The 18,480-nt window shown below is 50.7% G+C and overlaps 1 protein-coding gene across 1 annotated transcript in view; it reads right to left on the bottom strand.

The window, feature by feature from the left end:
* The window catches only part of TUSC5 (tumor suppressor candidate 5), a 16,974-nt gene extending 3,138 nt beyond the window's left edge, over positions 1-13,836 (bottom strand). The window contains exons 1-2 of the mRNA XM_010861363.1: positions 13,092-13,836; positions 1,418-1,550 (exon numbers count right to left, since the gene is read on the bottom strand). Coding sequence (XP_010859665.1) covers positions 1,418-1,550; positions 13,092-13,478 — 520 coding nt within the window. The 5' untranslated portion in view covers positions 13,479-13,836. The remainder of the gene's footprint in view (positions 1-1,417; positions 1,551-13,091) is intronic.
* Between the last annotated feature and the right edge of the window lie 4,644 nt (positions 13,837-18,480).

Raw genomic sequence — 18,480 nt, 5'->3', positions numbered from 1 at the left:
CAAACTTGAGTTCAGCAGTTGTTACTTGCCATGGAACGTAACATGGGCTTCCCGGGTGCCTCAGATGGTAAAGAATCCACCTGCCAATACAGGAGACCCAGGTTCGATCCCCAGGTCTGGAATATCTCCCGGAGAAGGGAATGGCAACCCTCTCCAGTATTCTTCCCTGGAGAATTCCATGGACTTCAGTGGGCTTACAATCCATGTGTCCGCAAAGAGTCAGACACAATTGAGCAGCTAACACTAACACACATGGGAAGAATCCTGGGTCAGATTCAAGCAGAGCAAGACAAAGAGACTGAGGCCTTGGAAAGTGATGCTGAGGCTCATGCCTTGGGCTAGTGGGCTCCTGCCTCGCAGGGACCTGCATGCCTCTCAAACTTTGTGGAATATGCTTCTGCTCAAACAGGTGGAGGAGAGGACCTGCATATTTGAACCCAGGCCAGCTGATTGCAAACCTGAACTCTTCCCTCTCATATGAGGCCATGACCCTGCAGCTAAATGCCAGGATTTCTGCCCCAAGATGAACACTCTATATTCTATGCCAGTACCTCCCAAATTTTAATAATGGGGTTGGGAATCTTTCTAAAGTGCAGATTTTTATTCAGCAAGTCTGGGTGGGGCCTGAGATTCTATATTTACAACCTGTTCCCAGTATCAGCAGCCAAGCTGCTGGTCCATGGAGCACAGGTGGTGGGGCAAGGTCTTTAGGGGAAAAGCGTAGGTTGGTCACTAAATGGGCAGAGATGGTTGGAGGCTTCCAGTATGAGCGTGTGATTAGAGGGAAATGGACAATACTGACCCGCAGAGCCCAGAAATTCTCAAGGCTGCTGGGCTTTGTGAGTAGCACCTTTGAAAAGGTTGGTCACCTTGCTTGGATAACTTGGCTGGACCACCTTTGGGTGTTCCCGAAAGTTTCACTTCCTGACTTCCAGGACAAGCATGGTTTACTTCCAGTAAGACCTGACTGTCTCAGCAGGGATGCTGTGTGGCAAGCCCCTGGGTTACAAGTCAGAGTCACTTGCGCTATCTCAGGTGATGCTCACAAAAGCCTCTGTGCTGGAAGTTTCTTCCTCCCACTTTCAACATGAAAACCCCAAGGCTTAACCAGGCAGACCCTGGTGCAGGACCGTCAGAGCCGAGACTGGAACTTGTGGCCTCTGCCTCCTGGGCCCGTGCTCTTCCCATGACCTTTCCTGGTGATCTACTCTCCGGCCACTGGAGAGTCAGAAAGCCAGTCCCACTCAGCCAGTCCCTGCAGGAGACTGGAGTGCTTGCTTTTCTGGGGTGCGAGGTGAAAGCTGTGGCACCCACATGCTCTTACCCTTCTTCCCACCACCGCCCCTGTCCCAGAGGGCTGGGCCACATCCTTCTGTGGTCCTCACACCAAGGGAGCTGGGGTGTCGCTGGGCCTCACCTGCAAAGTTGACAGTCACAGCCACGATGATGATGATGATCCCCATGATGATGAAGGTGATGCTGAGCGTCCCGGCCAGGCGGCCCAGCCTCCGGGCCCCGTCCAGGTCCCCCTGTTGCACGCTACTTCGAGACTGCAGAGGGAGGGTGGTAGAAACCTTGCCTGAGCCTCTGAACACACCCCGGTCCCTGCTGCAGCCCACACTTGAGCAGCTCCCCTAGGGGAGAGGCAGAGGCCTCCTTCAGGAGAAATGGCCTGGACTCAAGTGGCCAGACCTCTTGTGGGGATCCCTAACCAAGCTTGCCCACTGTTAGCCGGGGACAGCTGGAAACATAACCGAGCAATGCCGGGCATTATCTCAGGATCTTAGTTCCCCAACCAGAGATTGAACCCATACCCCCTGCACTGGAAGCACAGAGTCTTAACCACTGGACTGCCAGGGAAGTCCCCAGGGTGTTATCTCAGGACAGGGATGGGCAGGGTGGTCCAGTAGAGACTGCGGGCCTGGGAGGGTGAACCATGTCCAGGCCATGCTGAGCTGGTGGGAAAGATAAGCCAGGCCCCCTTGGACCCCTCGCTGCCCAAGGCTCACTCCTGTACCCGCACTAAGGCAGCCCCTGTGACTTTTTCTATGGCCCAACACACCTGCCTCCTTTCCTCTGTGAGCCCCTCTTCCCATGAAAGGAAAGAAATCGCTGGTCCTCCCTCCCCAGTGTCCCACCCAGGATGACAAGCCCACCTCCCAGATCACACTGGAAAGGTGACGTGTCTTGGGTTTGAACCAGCAAGGCTGGGGATGGGGTGGAGCCATGGATGGCTTCACAGGGACCATATCTGATTATCATTATCCTCAGCTCAGCTTCTCTTGGCCCTCTTCGGTTGGGTTAAATCAGGTGGGTGCGAGGAGGGGAATGAACAGAAGAGGGGATCCCCAGGGGCCTGGGAGTGGCTCAGCAGGAGGTATGTCCCAGGCTTGTCCCTGGAGACCCCTCACCACTGCCCAGGGCTGGCTGGTGACCTCTAGATTCCTCCAGCTCTTAGAACTTGGACCACTAGAACAGAGACAGGAAGGAGTCCGCCAAACGTGGTGACTGCCTTCACATCTTGTTTTTTTATTATTAATTTATTTAGCTGCACCAAGTCTTAATTGTGGGATGCAGGATCATTTTTAGTTGTAGCATGTGGGATCTAGTTCCCTGACCAGGAATCCAACCCAAGCCCCCTGCTTTTGGAGCACAGAGTCTGAGCCACTGGACCGGCGGGGAAGTCCCTATTTGGTTATTTTTATATTCTGAATATTGGAAGCTCCTGAGTTCAGCATGGAAGCATCAGGTACTGATGGTGAACAACGATGATGAAGGCTTATTGAGCCCTTGTTTTGTGTCGCGCAGCTTGTTAATGACTGTGCCTAAATGACCTCGTTTAGGCTCAGAATTGTCCTATGAGGTTGGCAGTGTCGCCCACTTTTGAAGCTGAAGTTCAGAGCAGCAGCCCTCCCGTCTGTGTTCTCTTCAGCGGTGCACCTGGGTCCTACCTTCATCTCTCAGAATTCTAACTGACCCCTCAGCCCCACCCCCTGGTTCCCTCCACCAAGCTCCTTCCAGGCCAGCACCACCTGCCCGCTGCAGCATGCCCTCACTCCCTTTGCCCCAAACCACGGCTTCCTGCTTCCCAGATCTGCTCCTTGCCTTGTGCTCCTCCTTCCTCTTGCTTAAGCCCCAGTTATTATATATTATAACTCTAAGCCTAGAGTTCTCCCACTGAGTCATAGCTCCCCTCCCATCCCAACATAGTAATTAATTTCCTCCCCCAGTCAATTCCATTGCAACTGTCCTCTGGAGCTTTGCTGCCTCTGCCTCAGTTCCAGGTGCCACTTGTCACTCAAGCCAAGGCAACAGCCTCATGAAGATGCCCCCTTGGCTCCAAGCTCTCTTCCTCTTCTTTCTACTCCCCCCACCACCAGTCCATCCTGCAGATACTCATGCCAGGCCTGGTGCTAGGACCCTGGGATGCAGCAGCGAGCAAGAGAGCCCCCAGCTGTTATGCTCACGGAGCTTGCATCCCGGTGGGGGCAGCGGCCACCATCATGACCCCACAAAAGTAAAATTGCAACTGTGGATAGTGTTTCAAAGAAGAGGTACCTGTGCTATGAGAGTTTGTAAAAGGGGAGAGTCAGTGAACACTTCCTAAAGGGAGGATATTTGGATTGAGATATGAGATTGGAAAGATACTAAAGCTGAAGCTTCAGTACTTTGGCTACCTGATGCAAAGAGCTGACTCATTGGAAAAGACCCTGATGCTGGGAAAGATTGAGGGCAGGAGAAGGGGATGACAGAGGATGAGACGGCTGGATGGCATCATCAACTCAATGGACGTGAGTTTGAGCAAACTCCAGGAGATGGTGAAGGACAGGGAAGCCTGGTGTGCTGCAGTCCACGGGGTCACAGAGTAAGACACGACTGAGCAACTGAACAATAAGACGAGAGATGAGTCAGAATTAAGTATATTTTTTTCAAAAGGAAGAAGAGTATTCTGGGCAGAGAGAATAGCATGTGCGAAGGCCCTGGGGGAGGCCCTACACGGCAAATATGTAGATGATCCATAAATTGTTATTGACCAAAGGGAGCAGGAGGGACTAGACAAAGGCCAGTGTGGCTGGAGATAGTGAGGAAGAGGAGGCTGCAGAGGTGGGCAAGGCCAGGCCAGGTAGGGCTCTGCCCACACAGGAAGGAGGTTGGTCCTTATCCCAGAACAATGAGAGCCAGTGAGGATGGAAACCTAGGGGCAGAGGATGGTAGGACTGAATACAAGTTTCCAAAAGACCTCCACCCCTGCCATACCCCAGCTGTCATGGGGGATCCGAAGAGAGTTAAGAGCTGATATAAAAGCTCAGAGAGATGATGGTGGTTGAGGCAATCATTCTTGCTCAGTATCTCCGGTGGCCTCCCACTGTCTGCTGAACAAAGTTCAAACTCAGGTTAGCTTTGCATTTCCTGGTTTGAGCCTCTGCTATTCTCTTCCGTGACCTCTGGACCTGAGCTGCTCAGGGTATGAGCACGGACTTGCTTTTGCTCATGCTATTTCTTCCGCCTGCATTCCCGCTCCCCAGTAACACCGCACATCCAAATCCTCTCCATCCTTCAATGGCGGGCTCCAATTTCACCTCCTCTGTGAAGCCCACCAAGATTCCCCCACTGGAATGGTCATAATCCCTAGCATCGTCTGAACATTTACCTCATGTCAGGAGCTATGCAAGCTCAAGTCCAGACCTCAGTCTCTCTCTGCTCCCCAGGGACATTAGGGCACCAGCTCTCCTTGGTCTTCCCACCCTCTCCTTCTTGACTGTATCTTTTTCTCTCCTGTCTTGAAGAAACCCTCTTTATCTCACCCAGTTGTAAGCTCCCCACTGCCCACAGGACCAAATCCAGATTCCATTTTGTGACAGGTGGCACCCTCCTGATCTGGCCTCTCTCCACTTCTGCAGCCGCTTCTCACACCACACCTGCATGGTGGTCTGTGCTCCAGATCCTCATCTGTACAACGTCCTAATGACAATCCCTGCCTCATAGGAGTGGTAGAGGATAAAATGCTTTAACAGCTGGCAGCTCAGGTCACCGAACTCAGGACATCAACACCAAGGCAACAATGGGAGGGAAAGGGAGCAACATACAGAAAGACTTCTGGGATTTCTAGGAAGTTCAAGTTCTGAAACCCAGGAGCTACCTTGAATCATAATCAAGGGACTCATTGTCGGCTGTAAGTACGGCCTTGGTTGGGGGGAAGGGCAGAGGCTTTGAGATGTGTCCTGCCCCTGACACCCCCATTTTTCAAAAAAACAGTTGTCTGTGCAGCAATGATTCAGGACCATGGAGAGAGGCACACATGTAGCTTCTTGGATATGAGAGGTGAGGAGGAAAGGTGAAAGATGTTTTTTCAGTTACACTGAACCCAATCGCACTTCTTTATCCACAGAGTGATCAGTCATACATGCCTTAAAGCATGAGGGGTGCCATTAAGGAGACACCCTGGAAATGGCCAGACAGATCAGAGCAGACCTAGTTGTGGCTGCTTTGTGGTGTAAGGCACTTTATACATTCTATCCAATGTAAATATCACAAATATTCTGTTAATCTTGGTTTCCAGATCTGTAAAATGAAGGGAAAGTAATTGCCTCTAAGTATGTTTCACTTTCATGCATTAGAGAAGGAAATGGCAACCCACTCCAGTGTTCTTGCCTGGAGAATCCCAGGGATGGAGGAGCCTGGTGGGCTGCCGTCTATGGGGTCGCACAGTGTCGGACACGACTGAAGCGACTTAGCAGCAGCAGCAGCAGCAGCAGCATGCAGCCCTTCCTTTTTTTTTTTTGGCCATACCACATGGCATGCAAATCTTAGTGCTCCCACCAGGGATCGAATGTGTGCCCCTTGCAGTGGAAGCACAGAGTCCTAACCACTGGACCGCCAGGGAAGTCTGGAGCCCTGCTTCTACATGAGAAGTTCTCCACTGCTAGCTGGCCCTCATTTCTGAAGTTCCTCCCCACCCCTATGAGTTACCAAATGAAGGATCCATAAGAAAACCCTCATTTTTTTTTTTTTGAGTAAATTTCCAGCTGCTCTCCATCCCTGTCAGTTGCATCATTTTCCTCTTATACAAAACAGCTCAAGTTGAAGGCACAATAATAATAATTGCAGTAACGGTTGTAATGACTGAATTAATAGATCGTTTGTGATCGCAGGGGTTGTGGGAATGGTGAGTGAGAAAACAATTTATGAACTCAGGTCAATATATCAGTGAGGAAAGACGCTGAAAACAAGTGTGAGTGTGGGGAAAGGATGGTGGGGGCCGGGAGGATGGGGTGAAGAGGATGCTGAGGACGGAGGCTACAGAGCTCAGGAAAGAGCTTCCTCCACCCATGAGGCTCAGGCCAAGGCCCAGCAGACCTCAGGAGAAGAGACAAGATGTGCCAGGGTCCAGGGCCCGTGGTTAAGACTCTGTGCTTCAACTGCAGGGGGCTTGGGTTCAGTCCCCACTTGCGGAACTAAGATCCCACAAGCTGCACGGCGCGGTCAAAAACAAACAGAAAGGATGTGCCAGGATTGATCAGCTACCAGCCCTTCCACAGAGATCAAGCATCTCCCAGCTTCTTCTTCTTCTTCTTTTTTTTTTTTTTTTGATGTTATTCAAGCATATTGTTTTATTCCAAGCTTTCTGGTTTGTGTTAAGATGATTCATGGACTTTTAGAGCTGAAAGAGATTTTCAAGTTCCCCTAGAATAATTCATTTTACAGATGAAGGAAACAAGCTAAAGAGGCAATCTGTAACTTGACCTCTGATAGCTGGGCTTCATTCAAGTATGTTTACCACTGAACTGTATCATCTTAGCTCAACAGATGGTACCTTTTTTAAACAAATGATGAAGCTGCATTGGCATATCATGGTCACTCAAAGCTCATAGTGAGCCTTAGGGTTCACTCTTGGTACTAAACATTTTATAGGTCTAGACAAATGTGTAATAATGTATATCTGTCATTACAGTATCATACATAATATTTTCACTGTTCTCAAAATCTTCTATGTTTTGTCTTTGTGTCTCTCCTAACCATGCATCACCCCTGGCAGCCACTATTCTGTCTCTGTAGTTTCGTCTTTTCCAGAATATCACGTAGTTGGGATCACAGACCTGTAATCTTTTTATATTGACTTGTTTCCCATAGTGATAAGCATTTAGGGGTCCTCAGTGTCTTTTCACGACTGATAACTCATTTCTTTTTAGCTCTGAAAAGTGTATCACAGTTTATTCACCTACTGAGAGACATCTTGGTTGCTTCTGCTGCTGCTGCTAAGTCGCTTCGGTCGTGTTCGACTCTGTGCAACCCCATAGACAGTAGCCCACCAGGCTCCCCTGTCCCTGGGATTCTCCAGGCAAGAACCCTGGAGTGGGTTGCCATTTCCTTCTCCATCTCCCAACTTCTGAAACCCAAAAGGTGTGCTTCTCCGTGCCTTCTCTACATCATTCTCTCTGCAAACGTGCAATTCATCCTGAAAGACCCCTGCTGTGCTGTACTGTGCTTAGCCGTGTCCGACTCTTTGCAACCCCACGGACTACACAGTCCAAGGAATTCTCCAGGCCAGAATACTGGAGTGGGTAGCCTTTCCCTTCTCCAGGGGATCTTCCCAACCCAGGTATTGAACCCAGGTCTCCCGCATTGCAGGCGGATTCTTTACTGTCTGAACCACCAGAGAAACCCTGAAATGCCCTGACTACAGGTTAACTCCTCTATTGCTTGAGAGAAGGGATGGACTGGAAGGGTGGGGGCCCTAGGGGAGGAGTCAGGGTGGCTGCTGTGGTGGATGGGAGCAGCTGGGGAGATTTAGGGGCTTGAGACAGCAGCAGTGTACCAATGGTTTCAGAAGTCTGTTAATATCTTAAGCTATATGCCTGCACGCCAGCTGACTATCAGCCCTGGTCAGGGCGTAGCACTCTCATTGAGGAAAGGGATAAATCATAAATGAATGAAAATGAGTCTGCAACACATCAGTTAAATAATTAACTCGTCAAAAATGCCTAAGTAAGGAAGCGTTGAAGCCACTCTGGATCTCGTCATCGCTCCCTCATGCTGTGGGAACAACTTACAGAGAGGCTGCCACCAAAACCACACACAGGGCTGCCCACCTCCTCTGGGGATGTAATGAGGGGTGAGACTCCATTATATCCAAATTGCTAAAAGCTGCGTTTGCCTGAAAGCCAGATTGGGGCAGGGCTCCAGTCTCTGGGATCTAATGCCTGATGATCTGAGGTAGAGCTGATGTAATAATAATAGAGATAATAATAATAGAAATATACACAATAATAATAACAGAATGCACTTGAATCATCCTGAAACCATCCCCCATCCCCTGGTCCATGGAAAAATTGTCTTCCATGAAACCAGTCCCTGGTGCCAAAAAGGTTGGGGACCACAGCACTGGGGGTTTGCTCTTTGCTCTGACATTGCAGTTTCATTCAGTATTAATAATAACAGCAAGCACTTCCATTTATTGAGCATTTACTATGTGCCAGGCTCTGGCACACTCATTAGTTCATTTAATTCTCCCAACAGCCCTAGGAGGTAGATGGTTTTATTACACATATTTTATGGATGAGGAAACTGGAGCTAAGGAAGGAAGCTGAGTGGTTTGGATATGGTCATGTGCCTCAAAAGGGATAGAGATGTGATACACACCCAAGTGTATCTGATGCTTGCTTGGTCAGCAACTGAAGGCTCACTGCTTGGGGTCCAGCATCTCTCATTGACAGGAGTCCTTGCTGGATCAGGAAGCATGGTTATTTCTCAGCTTGACCCGGAAGTAAAATGGATGAAGCCCTGACTATCCTAGGAGGCTTACGGGAGGTTGTGGGGCTGAGCAGGGCCAGGTCTGGACACCTGTGATCACAGCTCCTGAGACAGAGCCCCTCGTCCCAGCCCTGGTCCCAGCTGGCCCCTGTCAAAGCCACAATGGGAAGAATGTTTGGTGGTCCATTAGTCTTCCACTGATGGAGTGAATGACAGGGAGGAGGCCACTGGGAGGCAGGGGAGAAAAAGAGAGAAGGGAATAGAATTATTCCCTCCCTGCACAAATGCCCAAAACATTTGGCTTCCCTGGGAGGGACATGCCATCCTTGTCGCAGAGGTAGGTGCAGGGTGGGGCAGGTGAAGAGAACACTGGATTCAGGAGCCAGCTGATGTGCCTCTTACCAGCTGTGTGAACAAAGGCAAGGCACGGCTCTGCATGCCTCAGTTGCCTCATCTGTTAAATGGGAATGATTAACCAGACTCTGCCAGCCTCATATTACAACATGCTCTGCGGACAGTGAGCTCTAACGAGGGTGTCAGGGCTGCAGGTCTCCTTCCTCCCTGGGGTCAAGGGCTTGATCTTTCACTTGGTAACCAGCGGGGAAACATCAAATGAGGAGCTTTGAAGTCTATTGCCAGACCTGGAGACATCAGCATAGAGACTTAACTCTCTTTCCACACTTTCTGGCTCTCCTTCACCCCTGCTGCTATCTGAGTGGGACCGTGTGTTTCAACTCTAAATAAATAACTGATCCCCGCCCTCCCTGGGGCGTGGGAGTGTCCTATGAACTAGAAAAGTGAATATCATAACAAAGCGACTCACACAAATGTTTTGGTTTCTCAGTGTATATAAAAGTTACGTTTATACCTTACTGTAGTCTATGAAGTGTGCAATAACATTATGTGTAAAAAAAAAACAATGTATCGACCTTCATTTTAAAATCTTGCTTAAAAATGCTAACCCTTGGGACTTCCCTGGGAATCTGCTGGTTAAAACTTTGCCTTCCATTGCCGGGGGGGTTCCTGTTCAATCCCTGGTCGGTGAACTAAAATCCCACATGACTGGAGGCCAAACAACCAAAACATACAAACAGAAGCAATGTTGTAACAGATTGAGTACATACTTTAAAAACACGTGCATGCTAAGTCGCTTCAGTCTTGTCCAACTCTTGGGACCCTATAGACCGCAACCCGCCAGGCTCCTCTGTCCATGGGGATTCTTCAGGCAAGAATACTGGAGTGGGTTGCCATGCCCTCCTCCAGGGGATCTTCCTGACTCAGGGATTGAACCCACGTCTCTTGAGTCTCCTGCATTGGCAGGCAGATTCTTTACCACTAGCACCACCAGGGAAGCCCAGACTTTTAAAATGGTCCACATGAAAAAAAAAATCTTAAAAAAAAAAGTGCTAATCATTATTGCTCAGTGAGTTGTGGTCTTTTTGCAACAGTAACACTAAAGACCACTGACGACAGATCACCATGACAAATATAATAATAATGAAAAGTTTGAAATATTTTGAGAATTAACAAAATATGACCCCAAGACACAAAGTAAGCAAATGCTGTTGGAAAAAAGAGCACTGATAGACTTGCTTGAGGCAGGGTTGCCACCAACTTTCAATTTGTAAAAGAATGCAACATCAGTGAAGAACAATAAAGCTCAAGAGAACAAAGCGTGTCTGCTAGTGAAATGCCCAGAAGAGACAAATCCGTGGAGACAGAAGGAAGATGAGTAATTTACTCAGATCAGACAGGCAGGTATTAGGAGTGATAGAAAAACGTTGCTGGGTTTCTTTCAGAGGTGAGGAAAATATTTTAAAATTGATTGTGGTTATGGTTGCACTTATCTGAATATACTAAAAACTGCGGAATCGTACACTTCAGATGAGTGAATGGTATGATAGTCGCTCAGTTGTGTCTGACTCTTTGCGACCCCATGCACTGTCGCCCACCAGGTTCCTCTGTCCATGGAGTTTTCCAGGAAAGAATACTGGAGCGGGTTGCCATTTCCTACTCCAGGAGATCTTCCCAGCCCAGGGACGGAACCTGCATCTCCTGTATCTGCAGGCAGATTCTTTACCACTAGCACCGCCTGGGAAGCCCCGAATGGTATGATATGTGAATTTTATTTCAAAGCTCTAAAAGAAAAAACCCAACAAATGTGTGATGGCTTCCCATCCTCCACCAGGGAGACACTTGTCTAATTTTCTGCCTCCACATCCTAGGGCTTACTATGTGCTGGGTGCTTTAGCACTTTGCATGGCTCATAGCCGTGTGCTTTAGGCGCTCAGTCATGTCCGACTCTTTGTGACCCTTTGGGCTGTAGCCCCCCAGGGTCCTCTGTCCATGGGATTTTTCAGGCAAGAATACTGGAGTGGGTTGCCATTTCCTTCTCCAGGGGATCTTCCCGACTCAGGGATCGAACCTGCATCATCCGTGTCTCCTGCATTGGAGGCCGATTCTTTATCACTGCGCCATTGGGAAAGCCCCTTGTGTGGCTCATACAACTCTATAATTTAGGTATTATGTTGACACCCATTTTGCAGATGGGAATACTGAGGAGAATAGCGGTTTGAGTGACTTGCCTGAGGTCGCACAATACCTGGTGGTTTTGTCTAGCGTGGGCACTTCTTGCAATGTGTTGTAAGGATCTGTTTACAAATTTCTCCCCACTGGACAGGAGGCTTGTGGGAATTGGTGATGGTGTCTGGTTTAGCACTGTATTCCCTGCCCCAGGCCTGGCAACCATCAGACCTGATTCAAGAACCCAAGATGGATGTAGAAATGCACCAGGGGTGGATTCAGTGGTCCCACAGCTGTGGGCCCAGGTTTCCTTTGACAACGGCAGGTTTTACCCAGCTCACACTCTGCCACCCCCACCAGAAGATGGATTTTAGCCACTGTTTTCTCCTGGACCCTTGTCTGCTTTCCCTCCCCAAAACCAGTCTCCCCCACGGGGCTTCTCCCTGTAACCAAGAGCTTGTCCCTACCCAGAGCCACTGGCGGCAATCCCTGCGGCCCGGCTCCGCCTCCAGCTGCCCCCAAGAGCCATAGGCAGCACAGGAATTTCCTCAAAGGCCCTGCCCAGCCCTGGCTCTTCTTCCCACGCCAATTCACCAATCGCTGGGACCTGAGAATGTTGTCAGTTTCCCCCTAAAGCCCTGGCAGGTGGTGCTGGGGATTGGGGAAGGTGCCCTTGGCTGGAAACTGGGCCTCCGTGAAGTGGAGAAAGATGTATAAGGAAATAAGGGTTTTCTCAGTGGACAGCGCGGCAGCAGGAAAGACCACAGCTCCTGGGGACTGGATGACGGATGACTCAACAGTGGAGTCCCTCCAGGGGCAAGCAGACAGTGTCTCCCCTCTCAGTGTACCATCCCCTGCTTCTAACCTCATTCTGAAAGCCATTCCCTGCCAGCCTCTCTCTCTGTCTGTCTCTCTCAACTTCCTGAACCATGAAATTCACTTGCCAACAGCTACCAACATTTCCTGGGGCTCCTCTGCCAGTAGCCCGATCCCAACAGCTTGGATTGGAGACGATCGAAGGTTATGTACTCAAAACCCTACAAGACAAGCGTGGGAGACACAAAGACGAGCCCCCATGCCCCTCCCTGGCCAGGCCACCCATGCCCTCTGATACACATGCGTTCCCATCTGTGGCCCAGACCACCCCCTCCCACCCCTTCGGGAAGACAGATATTGAAATCAGTACAAAGGCGAAGCCCAGAGGGCCCCAGCAAGAAGTTCCCCCCAGAGGAGCAGCCCTGGGGGAGCTGGGCCCCGGGGCCCGCAGTCCATGGCAGGGAAGCTACTGCTCGCTCCTGGAAACAAGAGTTGCCAGAAGCTGTTAGAACACCCAGGAGGCCCTGGGGGTGGGGTGGGGTGGGGAGGTGATGCCTGGCTCCCCTCCTGAGAACACGGGGCCCTGAGACCCCATATTGGCTGCAATCTCTGCTGATTCACAGCCCCACTCAGGAATGACTCCTTGTGACAAAGTCCCCGACTCCTGCAAAGGCCAGACCCCCAAGTTGGCTGTCCTTTCTGGGCAGAATTTGGCTCCGGGCATCTCTCTGGGATCCCCTTCCCAGCAGGGATGTGTGCAAAGTCAAGCTGTGATGTCCAGGAGCGGAGATGAAGGAGGACAGGAAACTGAAGCTCTGGGGGCCCTGGACCCCTCTCCAAGGGGGAGTAATAGGCTGGCTAAGATGGGGAGTTTCCCCTCCCCTGCCCCCGGCACCCCAGCTCTTCTCTCAACACCCTAGGTAGGATGACTGGTGCCTGCCAGGGAAGCATGGCTGCTGACCAAAACCAGCCCCCACCCTGCGATGAAGAGCAGCACTTACCATGATGGAAAAGATGAGGGGCATGAGGTTGAGGGGCCAGACGGGGCAGAAGCAGGAGGCGATGGCAAGGATGAGATAATCTTTGGGAACTTCTCCGTCCTGGGCATAGGAGGTGGTGGCCGTGGAGGACGCCCGCCTGGAGCTGGCCCGGGAGGATGAGAGGGGGTGCAAGGCTTCCCGGTGCTCCTCGGATATCACCTTGAAGGGCAGGCTGTGGCCATTCTGCTCCAGGTCCAGAGGCCCTGAGAGGGACTTGGACGGCTTCAGGGACTTGTCATCCTGGCCCCCGACCTGCACAAGGAGCTTCTCCATCTCTGGCAGGTTCAGGGGTGAGGCAGTGCCTGGCTCCCGCGCCGTAGAAAACTGAGGCTGTCCGGGGTTGGCCATGCTGGCCTGGGCTTTGGGCTGCTCCAGCTCCAGGATGGGATGAGGGGCTTCCGAGGGACCTCAGCGCACCATTCCTTGGCCCGGACTGGAGGCCTACAGATCAGGGGCAGACTTGTCACCCAGGAGAGCCAGGGCCAGCCAGGGGGCTGGAAAGGTTGGCTTCTCCGGGCCAGCTGAACTCAGAGGCAGCGGCCAGCCTGCCGCCCCGTGGAGCTCCAGGAAGCTGGAGCCTTCAGCCCCATTCAAGTTTGAGGCCAACTTCGCTGGTGCTGCTGACAGCTCAGATGGGCGGGGAAGGAGCAGAAAGCAGCTTTAGGAGCGGAGAGGAGACTGCTCCTCTCCTGAGTGAGGCTTGGGCTAAGTCAGGGAGGCTGTGTGCGTGTGTGTGTGTGTGTGTGTACACAACACCCAGCCTCCCTCCCTCCCTGCCCTCCTCGGAGATGCTTTTCAATTCACTTCTCCCCAGAGAACCGCCTGGCAGCATTCTGCCTCTGCCCCAGCCCAGCCCTGCCCAGGGTGGCTTGGACTAGCCTCTGGCTCCCGCTGCGGACACAGAACCCCCTCCTCTGCACTGGGGGCTCTGGATGGGGGAGAAAGGCAAAGTGGGTCCAAACGGGTGCGCCTTCACCTGTCTCGGGAGACTGAGCCCTCGGCTCCTCTTCTCCTGGAACAGGCTCCCGCTTCTATCTGTTGTGAAACACTGAACTCTGGACCTATTGCATCCCACCTTGAACCTGACCTCCCCCAGCGCCAAGCCCCAGAGATGTCCAGACCAGAGCGGGGCTCTGAGCTCTGGAGGGAGGGTAGAGTGAGTACTTGTGGGGCCCCTGGAGGAGGATTGTGTCTGCACCCTCTGAATGGGTGTCTGAGCAGCTCCCGAGGGGTGGTAGAGGGGCTGTTAGGGAGGAGCGCTGGCCCTGTCTCATGGCCGTTAGGGCTTTTGTGAGGCGCTTTTAAAGAGCCAGCAAAGATCTTTCTGTTTCAGGAGCTCCTTAGGGCAGGTGCCACCTTGAAGGGCCACGGTCTCGGCTGCTTGTCCCATCCTTCTTAGTTCTCTCACGTCTCCTCCCTCTGTTTCTGCCACCTTCTCTATTCTCTGCATCTCCTTCTACATCCCCAATCTCCCGGCTTACGTGGTCTTATAAGGTGGCCCAGAACCACCAGGGTTTGTGTGTGAATCTGGCTGCTTGTCTGTGGTTTGGAGGAGGGCGTAGATCATGTGGGATTGGGGTGAGAAATTAGAGGTGAGAAGAGGTCTCAGAGGTTGTGGAGTTCATTTGAGATCAGAGGTTAGGAAACCGAAATCCAGACTCATTTCAAACTGTATCCCAATTAGGCATCAATCCATCACATCCAGAAACTGGTTTGGAGCAAGACGAGCCATTTTAGCAGAAAGAAGTAGCTTTGAATTGTGTATCACACTGGCTTCAGAAATGCTGCTTCCAGCAAGAGCCAAGACAAGGTGGAAGAGGGTGTGACGGGCAGAGAGTGGTGAGCTGGCCACAAAGGGGAAGAAGGGAAGGGGCAAGGGGAGTGAACTGGGCCCTTCTGCCCAGGAACTTCTAGAAACATGCTTTTAAAATAAGAGACCTTCGGGAATTCCCTGGCAGTCCAGTGGTTAGGACTCCAAGCTCTCACTGCAGAGGGCCTGGGTTCAATCCCTGGTAGCGGAACTAAGATCCCACAAGCTTTGAGGCAGGGCCAAAAATAAAAAGACTAAAAAAATTTTAAAAATAAGAGACCTTCTGCAGATGGTGGCTGTTTGGATGCCCGAGAGTCCTAGACTCTAAGTCAGTGTCCAGCTTGGCCAGAATTCCAAGTTACAATCTAGGAGCTCACTCTTGGTGGGGACGACTCAGGCCCTATGGACCTACCACTAACCAGCCCAGCCAGGCCAGTTCCATAGCCAGCAGCCAAATCTGGCTATAGAGCCCCTGAAATGTGGCTCATCCACACTGAGACATGCCATACATATAAAACACACTGGATTTCCAACAGTACCAAAAAATTTAAAATCTCATTAACACAGTGTATGTAGATTACATATTGAAATGATAATGTTTTGGCTATATTGAGTTACATAAACATTTAAAAAATTAATGTCACCTGTGTCCCTTTTCTCCTTTTAATATGCCTACCAGAAAATTTAAAACATGGCTTGCATTGCATTTCTATCCGGCAGCACTGGCCTGAAGGATGGAAGAAACCTGACATAAAGAAGCTTTTTTTTTTTTTACTTAATAAAAACTGGAAGAAACAAGAAAGAGCCAGGAAGTCCCCAGGGTGACCCATGGTAGCAAGATTATCAGGCAAACTGGGGTTCCCGGACTAGGGAGCCGGCTTTGCTCTGCACTGTGAGATGCTGGGCTTGTGGCGCCATCTAGTGGTCTGGTGGTGATGAGGGGAAAGACCAGAGAGGAGCGTGGGGACCAGGGAGGAGGGGGAGAGGCGAGGACAAGGAGCTCCTGGTTTGGGCTCCGGGACTGGTGAGCCCAACGCAGCCAGCTGCTCCGGCTGCAGCCTGGTCCTGAACCCACCTGCAGGTGCGATCTCCCCTCCACCCCCACCCTCAACTGAAGTCTTCATTGGAAGCCCATGGGCCAGGTTCATTGGGCAAAGTGGGTTTGGTGCGCAACGTGTTTTTTTAAAAAAAAAAATCCACTTCACATAAAAACGGAGATTCCAGACTTTCAACGTGAAGATCTGGGAAGGCTGGGCCCACTTTCTGCAGAGCAGCCAGAAGCTAAGCCCACAGCAGCCTTTAGAAGGGAAGGCGCTGAGCTCCCCTTCCGACTCTGCCTTCACTCACGCCTGTAGGCCCCAGGTGGGGGTCTGCGCTATAAGCCCCTGTAGCTACACAGGTGGTATCGGCCTTTCTGTTGTGCTGTGGGCTGACCTCCCTGCTCCCTAGTATGTTTGCAGGTAACTGAAGAAAGTCATTCCCTTCTCTGTGCCCCCTCCCCGACGGTCTGTGAGGCTTGGGGAGCGGGCAGGTGTGCCCCCAGCTCCCTCTTCATGAGCTTAGCTCACAGTGACAGCTGACTGGAGGAACCAGAGGAAGATAAAGGCACCAATCAAGTGCCGAGGGTGTCCACACAGCTGCTAAACCCACCTCTACCTGCCTCAACCTGAGTGCATCCTGGGCTTTGAAGAATTCCGAGGTGGAAACAATGGTATGGAAAGTGGGCCTGGAGTGGGCAGAGACACAAACCTCAGAAGGTTAGGTCAGTTTGAGCCTAATGCAAGAAGAGGTTAAAAAGAAAGAAAGAAAGAAAGAAAAACCCTGTAACTGTGACCACAAGCCTTTTCATCCTCAGTATTGCACTGGGTATCCGGAAACCCTATGGGGCTGACAGGGTAGGTGTAATTAAGCAAATTCCACTTTTCACTGAGGTCTGCCTGGGCCCAGCTCCCCTGCTTCAGGCAGTCTTCTGGTGTCTACATACACATACACACATGAGTGCAAAATGTGAGCAAAACCTGATGTCCAGTTTCACATCCAGTGAGGTATGTGTGTGCTAAGTTGCTTCAGTTGTGTCCGACTCTTTGCGACCCTATGGCAGGGACTGTAGCCCACCAGGCTCCTCTGTCCATGGGATTCTCCAGGCAAGAATACTGGAGTGGTTGCCATGGCCTCCTCCAGGAGATCTTCCTGACCCAGGGATCGAAACCGCGTCTCTTATGCCTCCTGCATTGGCAGGCGGGTTCTTTACCACTGTGCCACCCGGAGTCCCTCCAAAGGAATCCTTGCTGTCTATGCTCAAAACATTTCCCCACTCCTCTTTAGAACGTGCCCTAAGCAAACAAAACTTTCACTTTTAAAGACAATTATCAAGAGCCGAATGGATATTAACCCTGTTTACATCCCCGAAATTCTCTCCAGGTAGGTTCCTGCGCCCACCTGTTGGTCCATACTTATAAGCAGCAGGCACAGACCAGTTTGATCTGCTTTCCCTACTCATCATTGTTGGCATCCTGTTGCAAATACCTGAGTTTGCTTTGCCCAAGCCTCTCTGGTTAAATATCTGTGTTGTTTCAAGCCTTTCACTGTTAGATACAGTGCCACTGGGACCTCCTTTAAAAAAAATTTTTTTTTTTCCTTTTGAATTACTTCCTTGGGGTATTTTTATTGTGATTTTGCCAAATTGTTCTCTACCAAAAAAAGGAACAGATACACAACTGCTGCTGCTGCTGCTAAGTCGCTTCAGTCGTGTCTGACTCCGTGTGACCCCATAGATGGCAGCCCACTAGGCTCCTCTGTCCCTGGGATTCTCCAGGCAAGAACACTGGAGTGGGTTGCCATTTCCTTCTCCAATGCATGAAAGTGAAAAGTGAAAGTGAAGTCGTGCCCAACTCTTAGCGACCCCATGGACTGCAGCCTACCAGGCTCCTCCGTCCATGGGATTTTCCAGGCAAGAGTACTGAAGTGGGGTGCCTCTGTAAATGTGCCCCTTTCTCCACATCTCTGACAACATTTGGGTCTTACGATTGTTATTTACTTTTGCTGGCATGTCTCATTCATGATGCAAAAGTCCTATAATTGTTATTATTCTCTGCCCTTTTGAAGTGAACCCTTTCTCTCTCTCCTTTGAACACTACTTGAGTAATCTGTTGGGATTAACCTTATAGATACATAATTTCTGTCTTTAGGTATATCAGTCATTCATATCTTTTGGCCATGATTTTTACAGCTCTGTCCTCTGTGGGTGTCTTCTCTTTCCAGAACTTTCCTTTTTATATTCATTTAATACCTATCCTTGTACTATTTTCCATTACATTTGGATAAACCTATGTGGTCTTGGTTGATAACTTCCATGTCTTTAATAATAAGGGATGTAGCTTCTTTTCACCAGAGAAGGCAATGGCACCCCACTCCAGTACTCTTGCCTGGAAAATCCCATGGACGGAGGGGCCTGGTAGGCTGCAGTCCATGGGGTCGCTAAGAGTCAGACATGACTGAGTGACTTCACTTTCACTTTTCACTTTCATGCATTGGAGAAGG

Source organism: Bison bison, unplaced genomic scaffold (assembly GCF_000754665.1).
Source record: "Bison bison bison isolate TAMUID 2011002044 unplaced genomic scaffold, Bison_UMD1.0 scf7180017864472, whole genome shotgun sequence".
NCBI classification, from domain to species: Eukaryota; Metazoa; Chordata; class Mammalia; order Artiodactyla; family Bovidae; genus Bison; species Bison bison.
The sequence above is the reverse complement of the archived record's forward strand: the minus strand, read 5'-3'. Positions and strand labels throughout refer to the sequence as shown.